Source organism: Oncorhynchus masou, chromosome 19 (assembly GCF_036934945.1).
Source record: "Oncorhynchus masou masou isolate Uvic2021 chromosome 19, UVic_Omas_1.1, whole genome shotgun sequence".
Taxonomy (NCBI): Eukaryota; Metazoa; Chordata; class Actinopteri; order Salmoniformes; family Salmonidae; genus Oncorhynchus; species Oncorhynchus masou.
In genome coordinates, this window is record NC_088230.1 from 30,019,481 (window position 1) to 30,034,068 (window position 14,588).

Sequence of the window (14,588 nt, forward strand, 5' to 3'; positions counted from 1 at the left end):
TGGGGATGTTTTTCTGCAAAGGGGACAGGACGACTGCACCGTATTGAGGGGAGGATAGATGGGGCCCTGTATCGCGAGATCTTGGCCAACAACCTCCTTCCCTCAGTAAGAGCATTGAAGATGGGTCGTGGCTGGGTCTTCCAGCATGACAATGTCCCAAAACACACAGCCAGGGCAACTAAGGAGTGGCTCCGTAAGAAGCATCTCAAGGTCCTGGAGTGGCCTAGCCAGTCACCAGACCTGAACCCAATAGAAAATCTTTGGAGGGAACTGAAAGTCCGTATTGCTCAGCAACAGCCCTGAAACCTGAAGGATCTGGAGAAGGTTTGTATGGAGGAGTGGGCCAAAATCCCTGCTGCAGTGTGTGCAAACCTGGTCAAGAACTACAGGAAACGTATGATCTCTGTAATTGCAAACAAAGGTTTCTGTACCATATATTAAGTTCTGCTTTTCTGATGTATCAAATACTTATGTCATGCAATAAAATGCAAATTAATTACTTAAAAATCATACATGTGATTTTCTGGATTTTTGTTTTAGATTCCGTCTCTCACAGTTGAAGTGTTCCCATGATAAAAATTACAGACCTCTACATGCTTTGAAAGTAGGAAAACCTGCAAAATTGGCAGTGTATCAAATACTTGTTCTCCCCACTGTATGTGAAGAGAAATGTATGAATAATGAAAGCAAAATAGAGTGGGACTGGGGAACATGGCAGTTGTTGAAAATACTCACAAAACAAGTAAGTCTGAATAAGGATATTGGCCAAATCCTGGAAAACATGGCCAGATTTATTTTTCAGCCCTGCACATTTTGTACATAAGGCCTTTTGTAGAGAGGAAAATGGACAAAAGCAACAATCTTGATAAAAATCAATTGTGATTCATATTGTTTTTCCCACCAAACCGTATCCGTGAATGCAAGTCATATACTGGCATGTGTACCCAACTACTAAAGGTCAGACATGACAGCTGATGTAAAAAGGGCTTTATAAATACATTTGATTGCATTTGATTGATAGAAAGATTCTGAGAACAGCTAAACTATGTGTTATGATGTCAAAGTTTGAGGAGGGGAGAGTGAGGTAAGCTGAGTTATAGGGGTAAGTTGAGCCGAAGGGGTAAGTTGAGCCACCCCTTTGTCTAAGAAACCATACACAAAATGTATCATTTGACCAAATATTTAGGAAGAGGTCATCATTTCATGGAGTCTGTGAAGGAAGAAACCACATGGAAAAAGTGGTAAGCAAGTTAGCTCCCAAAAACAGAACACAGGGTGTGGTTTCAAATGAGACCAGGACTAGCTTTGTAGCATCTACAGGATAATAATTTTACTGTCTAAAAGAAGACGTGTTTGAAGCCAAAATGTCACACATTTCTCAACTTTAATCAATTATTTGTCAATAATCAAATCAAATTGTATTTGTGCCGAATACAACAGGTGTAGATAGACCTTACCGTGAAATGCTTTCTTAGAAACCCTTAACCAACATTGCAGTTGAGAAAATAGAGTTAAGCTTTATTTACTAAATATTATTTACTAATTTATTTACTAAATAAATTAAAATAAAAGTTTGTACAGGTAGGGGTAAAATGACTATTCATAGATAATAAACAGTGAGTAGCAGCAGTGTAAAAACAAAGGGGAGGGGTAGAAGCTGTTAAGGAGCTTGGAGCTCTGGTACCGCTTGCCTTGCAGTAGCAGAGAGAACAGTCTATCACTTGGGTGACTGGAGTTTTTTACCATTTTTTGGGCCTTCCTCTGACACCGCCTGATATAGAGGTCCTGGATGGCAGGAAGCTTGGCCCCGGTGATGTACTGGGCCATGCGCACTACCCTCTGTAGCGCCTTATGGTCGGATGCCGAGCAGTTGCCATACCAAGCAGTGATGCAATCGGTGAGGATGCTCTCATTTTGTATACAAGACAAACATCCTTCCCCGAAAAATACCTTCCTAAGGATTTCATTTCAGGAAGATCCAAAGCACCATAAATATCTTTGGACCAATCTCTTGTGGAATCGCTCTTAAGTTGGATATTTGTGCCACATCTCTCCTGCTACAAGGTGATAAGGCTTTTCAATGTGTGAGAGGTCAAAGGTCATATTCAGAAGTTAAACTGGGCACACTCTCAGGGACATGCTATGGGAAGGCCTTTATGCTTTTTATATGGTAAACACAACGTGGAAATATCATAGCCTTCATTCATCACATTTGGACGGAGGAAAAGCAGGTTCCGTACAAGGTCGTTGAATATAACTGTCAATTTAAAGGCACACCTTATAAAAGGCACAATCTGCAAGATGTCTTGCTGTTCAATGGCCATTTCAATCTGTGATATACTAGACTTTATTGTAATATTGATGGTTATTAGTGACTGACAGCTAGAGTAAGCTCAGAACAGCTGCGCCAGCTTTAGTAAAGGTATCGCGCTTTGACATGTCTGACACACATTGATGAAGCACTCCACACATCTTTAGCACTACAGCTGTGTCTCACACAGTTTAACCCTCTGCCTGTCCATCTGTCTGTTCATCTGTCTGGTGTCTGACTGTTGTCTGTCAGTCTGTCTGTCTCACAGTTTACCCTGTCTGTGTGTGTGTCATGTCTGTCTGTCTCACAGTTTACCCTCTGTCTGTCTGTCTGTCTTTTTTTATTTTTTATTTTTTTTACCTTTATTTAACCAGGCAAGTCAGTTAAGAACACATTCTTATTTTCAATGACGGCCTGGGAACAGTGGGTTAACTGCCTGTTCAGGGGCAGAACGACAGATGTACCTTGTCAGCTCGGGGGTTTGAACTCGCAACCTTGAACTCGCAACCTTCCGGTTACTAGTCCAACGCTCTAACCACTAGGCTTGTTTGTTTATCAGTTTGTCTGTCTGGCTGTGCCTTATGGCCAATATCCTTCACTTAACAAATCAAGGTTATTCTCCACAAGGAGGTTTACCAATGGTCCTTGCAGGATATATATTTGGTTGAGGTTCGCCAGCAAGGTTCTTGGCCGTTGTCTATATCAAACACAGCTGTATTAAAAGCTTTTGTAATATGCTCATAAACCCCAAAAGACTCATCTTACTTTCATAAGCAAATTGAAAGAGAAGAAAATGCTTCTGTTGAATTTGTATGTGTTGTTCTTTGTTTCCGACAGACTACAGTGAAGACGTGAGCCGTATCTTTAAAAAAAGACACTGAGTTACACAAAATCTTACACAAGTGAAAGCGAAAAAAGCAGTGACATAACACATATGTCCAAAACAATTAGACTTATATACTGTATGGTGTATCCTTATGGCTCTGTCAGGCAGACCTATACACAGAACACACCACAATGCTTAAGTGAAGCGAATAACAGGTTTTTTGTTCTATGACCCTTAACAAATGCACTGATTGGAATGGAGTGATCTGCAGAAATCATGCAGACTGTGATCCATGATTGGGAGAATCCGAGAGGATGAGAGAGAGAGAGAGAGAGAGAGAGAGAGAGAAATACAGACAGAGCGACAGAGAGAGAGGGAGAGGATGAGAGAGAGAGAGAGAGAGAGAGAGAGGGAGAGAGAGAGAGAGAAATACATACAGAGCGACAGAGAGAGAGGCAGAGAGAGAGGGAGAGGAGGGAAAGAGAGAGAGAAAGAGAGGGAGAGAGAGGGGGAGGATAACCAGGGGGGAACACATTACTCATAGTGAGAGACGAGGGGGTGATGTTGGCTATATGATCAAATCCTTCCAAACCCAGAGCTGAAAAATAGAAGTGAGCTCTCTCCCCTTCTCCTTTTTCAGCCCCAGCCGAGCTGCCTCCACAACTATAAAAACCCTGGCACAGCCACCATGGATGAGCGGCTTCAAACAAGACCCTCCAGCATTGTACTATGTTTGTGTAGTGACAGTTGGAGGGCCCACACTGTATGTTCACAACATTGTTAACAAGAACAATGCTACCAGCGGTCTCTTTCATACACACAAATGGAGCCAATCAAGTTTCTAGTTATCTAAGGCTGTCCTCCTACAGGACATAAATACTGTGAGCAACCAGGTTGGCTTAGCTTGTCAATCAACCACTCATCTGTTCAGATAGTCTTGATGGCTGATGTACGGTACATGACATCTGGGACGGATATTGCTGAGACGAAGGACGATTTCAATATGGCAACGTTTTGAGGAGCATGTCGCACATCCAATGAATAATTCACCCGAGCATTACATTTTTACCTCGTTTTTATAAGTGGCCTACGTTCTCTCCAAGGGAAGACGAGAGTCGCGCTCAAAACTGTCAGCTGATGAATTCTTAAACTAAAGAACGACTCCCACCACTTCATATTACATTATTCAAGTGTCATTGTTCGCCTGGGACGGAGCTGGAGAAGCCACTCGACGTCCCCTCAAGTACCACTGAGGCGGTTTGATTTTTCAAACACGGTGATGACATGCGGTGCAGCCAAACTAATAAACCCCAAAGCCTCAACAGCAACAGCCTTTGGAAAAGTTAGGGCATTCTGACGTTATTAGCATTATACCCATGAATCCCTGTGGGATTAGCAGAAAGAGACCAGGGAAAGTTATGCTGTCACTTGTTGGACATCTAATTCTGCTCCTGGGCATAAATGCCTGATGGATCTAACTGGTATGTTTGGTATGTCAATATGCGTCCCAAATGGCACCTGGTCAAAAGTAGTGCACTACACACAATATGGGCATGGTAAACACATTTAAATCCAGGTGTAAACGCATGATGTGTTCGGAATTCCATTATCAGAACTCCATGATCAGAATACAAACAATGCATTAACTGTCAAGTGTAGACACAGCCATTGAGCCATTATGTCAAAACAACTATCTCAAGCACAGAGGCCTCCAGTGAACTAGACCGGGCATACTTTCCGTGACTCGAGGACATAAGAAAACACATCTACCTGACAGAAAGGCAGCCCAATTCTGAAATGTGTTTCACTAATTGGATTTTTGACCAATCAGATCTGCTCCGAAGAAAATCTGACATGAAAAGATCTGTTAAGAAATCATATGGTAAGTAAAGATCGCAATTAATGGTGAAAATACTGCAATTGTATTTTATTTTTCTAAATCGTGCAACCCTATCAAATAAAAAACTCTTAAGTATGCCTTGACCCCAGAGGGAAAGAGAGGGAGAGAAGCAGAGAGAGAACACATGGTAGATTCATACTGTATATTAATACAGTATATACTGTAGGGAATAGGGTGCCATTTGGGGCATAACCATTGAACCCAGATAGCAATTTAATTGTACTTATAGACCTTACCTATCACCATCAAATTGACAATATAGGCCTTTTCAAGAGCAAAATGTGAGAGAAGATTCTAAGAACAAGGGAGAATGTGCGACGGAGACAATAAGTGCTGAATGTGAGGGTAATAGATAAGGTCATATTCTAATGGCCAGCTGGGTTGAGGACAGCTGTCGGCTCTCTGCTGAGACACACTGCTGCGGCAAAGCTAGTTCACTGAGCATAGGACACTGCACATCACTCACTCACAGTAAATAAACACACACACAAACAGAGAAAGAAAGATAAACACGCAGCACTAGAAACAGTAAGTCCCAGGCATGTTGTAAATCCTGAGTGTCACACAAGGGAGAGGTCAGAGGTTGTGTGTTCCTGCCCCAGTGCTGGCAATGTGATCGCCATCATGACATCATGAGCACTACGTTTCTCAGAGGGACAGTGGAACACCCTAACCTCAACCCCAAATGCTGTAAAAACATACAATGTACAATGCTATGGAAAACGTGTTGAAAATAAATATGCCTTCGTGAGAAAAATTGCTGTAAAAATAGGTGCTGTCCATTGTCAAAGTCAAGCCTCAGCCATTATGGCTCTAGTAATGAGTTACAACACTACCACCTTGTGGGTGTAGATGGAAGTTAACACTGTGTATTTGAACGGCTTCCCCGTGAATACGGTAAATAGGCCTAGCCCTGGAGACCGTGATGCACTTCCTAGACAATTAAGGACGACTCAACCCACTATAATTGCTTTGCATATGGCTACACTGCAAGAGAGGTTGGTTTAATTGCCTAAATTCGTTCATGGTGGTAAAAAACTTTTTGGGTTTTGGTAGCTCCCTTTATTGAGGGGTAGTACATATGGCAGTCATTCACTGAGTAGGTGGTGAAGTTACAACGTATACCTCGATGGTATGACCATGAACTATGATGACATAGTAGTAACCAGTGCTTAATTTGAGCCGGATCCTGGCACCTCTCCGTTTTGGACTGTTTTGTTCCGAGCCTATTTGGTCGGATCCAGTAACTTTCGTGGCATGAAAAACAATGTTTTTGCAAAGTAACAATTCTAATAAAATCAATCAAAGTTCATTCGAGTTGCCTCTTCATTAATTATCCTGCCCCCACAAAAAAAACGTGATGTCAAAAAGTAGATTTTCAGCACGGGGCTAATATTCTGAGTCGTTTTGTGTTCGGTTGGTTTTGTGGTTTGTGGTTTGCGCAACATCGTAACCTCTGTTAGAAACCAACGCTTGGCCGTGGCTGTGTAAGAAGAGCGCCAGTATCTCTCACATAACTAGAATGACATTCACTTTTTATAATCTCTCTCCCTCTTTGCTCTGATATACATGAGCCTGCAACTCTCATCTATCCAGTGTTGCACTTCATCATGTATTTCCATATGGAATCATACCCGTTCTGAAGGAACTGCAGCACCCCTGATCAATTGGAATACATTTGTCAAAGTTATAGAATGACTGCAGTCTCTTCAGAAATAAATGAAATCATTCAGAATAGCCTACTACACCATGAAAAAACCTACAATTTAGCCACAGAGGACCAATAGCTTTAAAAAATAAAATAAAAAAGCCTAGCTGTGGAATGTAGCCCAATAACAAAGAATAGCCTACAGTCGGGAAAGTGCGGCAAATATGTCACTGAAAAAAAACAGCAGACAAACCAAACAGTTCTTTGCAATATTTAAAATACAATCGAGAGAAAACAAAGTTTGGAAAGAAAATGGCTCCTGCTGAAAAGAGAACGCTCTATGCTGTAAGCTACCAACATATTTGATCAACTTCCCAATATTGTTTTCAGTGGGCAGGTGGGGCCCACTTGTGTTGAGCCCTACCTATTTAGCCAATATATATATATATATATATATATATTTAAAGTACCAGTCGAACGTTTGAACACACCTACAAGTTTTTTCCCCACAATTTTCTACATTGTAGAATAATAGTGAAGACATCAAAACTATGAAATAACACATATGGAATCATGTAGTAACCAAAAAAGTGTTAAACATATAAAAAAATATGTTATATTTGAGATTCTTCAAAGTAGCCACCCTTTCCTTGATGACAGATTTGCACACTCTTGGCATTCTCTCAACCAGACTCATGAGTTAGTCACCTGGAATGCATTTCAATTAACAGGTGTGCCTTGTTAAAAGTTAATTTGTGGATTCTTTTCTTTTTAATGCATTTGGGCCAATCAGTTGTGTTGTGACAAGATAGGGATGGTATACAGACGATAGCCCTATATGGTAAACGACCAAGTCCATATTATGGCAAGAACAGCTCAAATAAGTAAAGATAAATGACAGTCCATCATTATTTTAAAACATGAAGGTCAGTCAATCTGGAAAATTTCAAGAACTTTGAAAGTTTCTTCAAGTGCTGTCGCAAAAACCATCAAGTGCTTTGATGAAACTGGCTCTCATGAGGACTACCACAGGAAAGGAAGACCCAGAGTTACCTCTGCTGCAGAGGATAAGTTCATTAGAGTTACCAGCCTCAGAAATTGCAGCTAAAATAAATGCTTCACAGAGTTCAGGTAACAGACACATCTCAACATCAACTGTTCAGAGGAGACTACGTGAAAATAGTACAAATTAAGAAAAACACTTGAATGAGTAGGTCTGTCCAAACTTTTGACTGGTACTGTATGCATTTGTTGTCACGTGTACTCCCTCTCTGGCCTCTAGGTCACCAGGCTGCTCATTATGGTGGACACCTGTCACCATCATTACTCGCATCAGCACATAATGACACTCACCTGGACTCCATCACCTCCTTGATTATCTGCCCGATATGGTTCCTTCCCAAGTGTCAATGTTTTTTGTGCCAGTTTCATGTCTGTGTTTGTTGTTTTGCATTATGTTTTCATTTATTAATTAAATTATTCACTCCCTGAAATTGCTTCCCGACACCCAGCGCACGCATTGCAGTTATTACCTGTTTTGCATGTTATTTTGGCATTAATACGTGTCACATATCAGTTTGCAAACATTGTAAAAAATATCTTTGAGTTAATAAAGCCGCATACAAACATAGTCTCTTTTTTGCTTTCTTGAGTAAGGCAGCTCCAAAATACAGGTGTTTAAGCCTAGCTCAGTGCTTTCTGTGGTGGTGGGGCAGCCAGCGGAAAATACAGAGCGTAGGGGTTGGTAATGTTCTCTAGTTGCGCCGTGATTGGCTCAGTGATCTGTCACTCATGGAGACTCTACGTCAGTGCAAAATCTACAGGGGAGAGCTCAAAAATTCAAGCCCCTTGGGTGTTGCCATAGACTTACATGAGGAGTGCCCATCTAAGAAGCCTCAAGGTAATTGGCCACAGATAAAATTTCAAATCACGTTATATCTACTGTAGCTTTGATTGGACTGATCATGTCAACATAATACTGTCAAAATCTTAGCTAGCTAGACAAGCATTCATCATTGTGAATCAAGTTGACAATCTACTGGCAAAATCTTTTCAAACCTTGTCATATAAAGAAATTATAGATGAAATGTATCGATGCTCATCGGCCATTGGACAAACATTACACAACAAGTTGGAAATCTCAAATTCAACGAGTGGTTTGGAAGGAATCAGTAGCTAACTGCAAGCATTGCAAAGCAATTCAATGGAGATGATGTGTGAGCCAAGTCTGGGTTTAAGGGTATCTTTTCCAAGCTTAAATGGAAAAATATTCACATGCAACACCATGGGCCAGAAAAGGTTGAATACATTGGCCATACTGTCAATCCAGCATGACTTCTTCCATGTTCAAGACAACTGAGGGCCCACAAGGACCGCCATGCCACCTTCCTGTTCAAGTGAGCACAGCATAACAAGGTGAGTCCAACAATGTCTTATATGCTGCTACATAAATTATGTAATATGCCTGGGAGACATGTATATCATAGCTAAGAAAGCAATTCTAATTGTATGTTGTGTAGTAAGCTGTTAGTAGCCCATGTGCCTCACCCTAATAATTGGGTCCCTTTCCCCCCTCATAACTTAGCCTACTGTTCTGACTTGCTGGTGCACATGTTTGAGATTATTTATTTTATTTGAGTTTGAGTTTATTTTTACAGGGACAGTGCACATTAATCAACGTTTCAGTAAAAGTGCCGGTTTTAGCCAGCCGGCTCATTTTCAACCGCAGTCCCTGGGCAGGTTATTAAAAACAATTACAATATAGACAATAGCAACATAGGACAAGCAAGACATAGCATACAGACAGAGCAACATAGGACAAGCAAGACGTAGCATACAGACAGAGCAACATAGAACAAAAAGCAGCAAGACAAAATTCATAAAAGCAACAAAGTGTTTCCACACCTCACAAGTTACAGACAACAGACATGGAAAGCGGCAACACACAGCTATGTAGCCTATAGCCTGTTTCAGAGAAATGTAATCATTGAATATTGCAAGAGCTTTCATTGTCTGCTGTAAGAACAGTCCATGTTCTGAATTCTGTCACTACACTTTTAAAAAGTGCTGAACAAATAGTTATATCGAGTATGTCCGCCTTAGCTCGCTCATTAATGTCTTAATAAAAATTACGGATTACCTCTTATCCATTCATCGTTCCTTTATGCTATAGTTGTACATCTCAATTATCAGTAGAAACCACATTAATTTTCTCTAAGCAGGTCAGCAATATCAGCTATGTTTTTTTAAAGCAGTAAATGAGGCTGAATGAACTGTTTCGCTGCCAGACAAGGCTCTGCTGATATCCAGGTGTAGCGGTGGTAAGGATTCACTCCATGGTGCTGAAAGTAAGCTTTGCTGTTGGGACAGCTTTATGTAGGTCCTAACAGTTTGTTGGCACTGTTATAGTGCAATTAATGTATTGTTTAGTGTCGTGTTGTGGCTTTGCTAACATGCATAAAAAAATGTTAAGATTGTCCCACTAAGATTTACATGCTAATATCGCCATTGATTGTTTTACAAGAGAGAGAGAGCGAAATAGGCTTTGGCACGAGCACATCTGCCAACCAGGAGTGAGCTGCGCATCAGTGTGTGAGTCATTTTTAGGACTATAATTTCCTCCTCATATTGTAGCCTACAATGTCTCCACCTAGGCCTAGGCTATAGATGGATTCAAGACAAGGCCGTTTTACTGATCTCAGCTGGTCGTTTTGTGCGGTATTTTAAAAAGATGCTGCCAAAGTCTCCAGTCATGTAAAATGACATAGAATTTCACGAAATGTGTTTATAAAAGGCAAACATTTTCTCGGATAATAGACCTCAACAATGTTTTCCCATGTGCAACTTCTGTAAATGCTTTTATTCTACTGCTCTATGCCACAACGCAAATGCGTTGATATGCATGCAATGCCTTCTGGTGCCTCAGAACTCCTTAGGTCAGTTACCTCTCGCGCTCACTTTTTGTTCCGGCACCTCCCAATCTACAAAATAAGCACTCGTATTAGCCATAGTCTTGAAGGTTATGAGGTTGGCGGTTGCAAGCTTCATGGTCACCAAAAGGTGGCGGCAGTGATGTATTATCTGAACTTGTAGAATTTTTCCTTGAGCGATGTTGAGTTGTGTAGCCAAAACAGTATACCACCTTCAAACTGAAGTTTAGCTGTCTTTATACATGTCCGAGGTAGTCTATTGTAATAATTACAGTGAGTAGTTATTGTACATAAAGCGAATGTTGGCTAATTACAAATATCCTCTCAACATAATTACAAACGTCCAACTCTAGCTCTCCATACCTATTGTGGCGTATATTTTCGACGTTTCCTCTGCCATTCGTGAGGGTGGTGTGGCAGTACTTGGTCGCGGTGGTCTTGTAATGTACTTTTTAATGGTACTACTCCAATAGTGTACTTCACCCTGACTCAGCTGGCTGCACATGTTGTGTAAGGATTAGGCTACAACGCTAACTTCGAGACGTCAACACTAAAAGAAGGCGGTTCTTCATTGAGCCCTACAAAATCCAAAGGCAAAAGAGACCAGACTATTTTCTCTCAAGTCTGCAAAAACTTTGTTATAAACCCCCCGGGAAAAACTTTCTGCAGAATGGAAATATCCAAAGCAGATGACCTTTCGACTGAGCAGGCTGCCAATTTACTAGGTTCACCTGGTCGAGACAATCAGATGAGACAGAGTGGACAGGTGAATAAAAAGAGGTCGAAGAACCGCATGGTCATCGTTGCGGTGAGTGGAATTACTGTAACTTTCCGGGCTGGGTAGGCTATGGTAAAACTAGGATCAAGTGTACCTGCGAAGTCTGCACTCTTGGTGATGTTATATCGCATGATGCTACAATGTAACCTAGCCAAACGTTAAAGTCAATTACCAGCATACATAGCCTACATTTCGATTCATTTGTTGGCATGTTATCTTTTGGATGGCACACATTCAATGATTCGTTCATAGGCTATTGCAAGCGAACAGGTGTATATGTTATCGAATTTGATAGGCTATTGAATTACATAAAGGAGCAATGACATTGTTTACAAACAGTTGAGTAGGCTAAAACGATCTTATATTTTGGGTTCTGATTGGGTAAGACAGTTATTTTTTACATTGTATTTATTTTAAACGTTATTTTACCAGGTAAATTGACTGAGAACATGTTTTTATTTACAGCAACAACCTAGGGAATAGTTACAGGGGAGAGAGGGTGAATGAGCCAACTGGAAGTTGTGGATAATTAGGTGGCCATGATGGTATGAGGGCCAGGACACCGGGGTTAACACCCCTACTCTTATGATTAAGTGACATGTAATCTTAAGTGACACAGAGAGTCAGGACACCCGTTTAACGTCCCATCCAAAAGATGGCATTTCCTAAACAGGGCAATGTCCCATATCACTGCCCTGGGGCAATGATGTTCAATCATTAATGGCGATATAGTAGTGATCCTCCATATATGAGCCACGTTACAATTCTCACCTAGCGGATTAATCCGATTGGCACGATTCGTAGGGTATTTGCATTTCACACCAGGGACCTGGGTTTACTTCCTTGCGCGGCTGTTTTACTACAGTGGTGTCAGAAGTGAGATGGCGGCCATGAGGCCATCAGAACGCACGACAGGACATGTGAGGGGGCCATGCTAGGTCAAAGCACAAGGACCTGCCTTCCCATTTGGAGGGGCCATTTAGCGATCCTCACCAATTCCCACCAAGCCAGTTAACCTCTTTCGTGTGACGGGTAGGGTGTTTGCCAGCGACCTGAGTTCACTTCCCTACTTGCCTGTGCCAGCCATTGACGTTGTGGTTGTCTGAACCTGCAATTACTATATCCTTACATTCAAGAATGTCTCAGTAGCCTACGTGCGCTACTTACAGCGCAATGTCTCAACGATCAGTTTGAGGCACTTGGGCAATATGTCCTGTCAGACATGAGTCAACTCTCTTCAGGAATCATTCTGCAAACATCGGTTTAGAGTTGTGAAATATTACAACAGATGGCAATATTAGAGCTTGTTGTCATACAGACTGGTCTCATAGACTAGACGTAACATAGTAAACGTAATGCCGGGACACTCAACTTAGTATGATATGTTACATTTGGTATGGTTGCATAAGATTACTTAAGGCAAAAACATAAGGAGGGGTGGTTGGTCTGAGTGGATGGGTAGGTGTATAACGTGAACGCCTAGCAACCCGAAGGTTGCTTGTTTGAAACTCATCACGGGGACCTTAGCTAAGTTACTACTGTTTAGTTACTTTGTAACAACTTAGCATGTTAGCTAACCCTTCACCTAACCTTAACCCTTTTAGCTAACCCTTTAACCCCAAATCCTAACCTTAACCCCTAGAGCTAGCTAACATTAGCCACCTAGCTAGCATTAGCCACAACAAATTGGAATTTGTAACTGTATCATACATTTGCAAATTCAGAACATATTGTACATTTTGCAAATTTGTAATGTACGTTTTGCAAATTTTGAACATAATGTACATTTTGCAAAGTTGTAACATGTCATACGAAAGGGATGATCAACATCCGCAAATGAATACATCTCATATGATACCAGTCAAAGGTTTGGTCATTCAAGGGTTTTTCTTTATTTGTACTATTTTCTACATTGTAGAATAATAGTGAAGACATCACAACTGTGAAATAACACATATGGAATCATGTCGTAGCCAAAAAAGTGTTAACAAATCAAAATATATTTTATGTTTGAGATTCTTCAAAGTAGCCACCCTTTGCCTTGATGACCGCTTTGCACACTTAGCGTTCTCTCAACTAGCTTTATGCTTTCCCAACAGTCTTGAAGGAGTTTCCACATATGCTGAGCACTTTTTGGCTGCTTTTATTTAATTCTGTGGTCCAACTCATCCCAAACCATCTCAATTGGGTTGAGGTCAGGTGATTGTGGAGGCCTGGTCATCTGATGCAGCACTCCATCACTCTCCTTCTTGGTCAAATGGCCCTTACACAGCCTGGAGGTGTGTTGAGTAGGGATGTACAATATATCGGTGAACATATCGGAATCGGCCAATATTAGCTAAAAATGCCAACATCGGTATCAACCCGATGTCTAGTTTAACGCCGATGTTAAAATATCGATGTCAAAGCTGTCATGCATACCTATATAACGTAGGTACATGACGTAATGACGCCACGTAAAATGTTGCACTACAAGTGCAATACAGAATCCCTAATCTAGCCAAAAATATCTGGTGTGTGGATTGAGCAGTCAATATGTCGAGCAGTCATTTGAAAGAGTAAGAACATTTCAGCAAGACAACTCAAAAGTGAAATCCATTAAAACCAAGATAATGGAATCCATTGCCCTTGACAATCAACCGTTCTCTGTCGTGGGTGATGTTGGCTTTCACCGACTGGTTGAGCACTGGTACACACTACCAAGTGTGCTATTTTTCAGATGTTGCCCTACCAGAGTTGCACAGTAATAGCGTCACTGCTATTAGCTTCACGACATACATACTATGGAACGCCATTTGGGTCTTTGCGTATCAAAACATATATAGTAGCATTGTCAAAGCTGTACAAAGAAGTCTGTAAACACCAGCCATGAACAATGTGTTTTCAATACCGCGTTGGTAATAAAGTATAATTTGTTAGACCGCAACTTCAGGGGTACCAAGCTAGCACCAATACAACCAGCGTGAAAACAATGACCAGTAGAAACTGCAGTCATTTTCATTATTCTTAGCAATGATTTAGGAATCCTTGTAAGTATTGTTGTTCGCCTATTGAAATTAAACTTCAGTTCATGAAAGAACTGCGTTTATTTTCAGAAAACTTAACATGTGTAAATATTTGTATGAACATAACAAGATTCAGCAACTGAAACAAACTGAACAAGTTCCACAGACATGTGACTAACAGAATTTGAATA

General features: G+C 41.0%; 1 protein-coding gene across 1 annotated transcript in view; it reads left to right on the forward strand.

The window, feature by feature from the left end:
- The first annotated feature begins 11,062 nt into the window (after positions 1-11,062).
- Positions 11,063-14,588, forward strand: part of enpp1 (ectonucleotide pyrophosphatase/phosphodiesterase 1) — a 40,681-nt gene continuing 37,155 nt past the window's right edge. Inside the window, exon 1 of the mRNA XM_064925596.1 lies at positions 11,063-11,422. Within this exon, the coding sequence (XP_064781668.1) occupies positions 11,285-11,422 (138 nt within the window). The 5' untranslated portion in view covers positions 11,063-11,284. The remainder of the gene's footprint in view (positions 11,423-14,588) is intronic.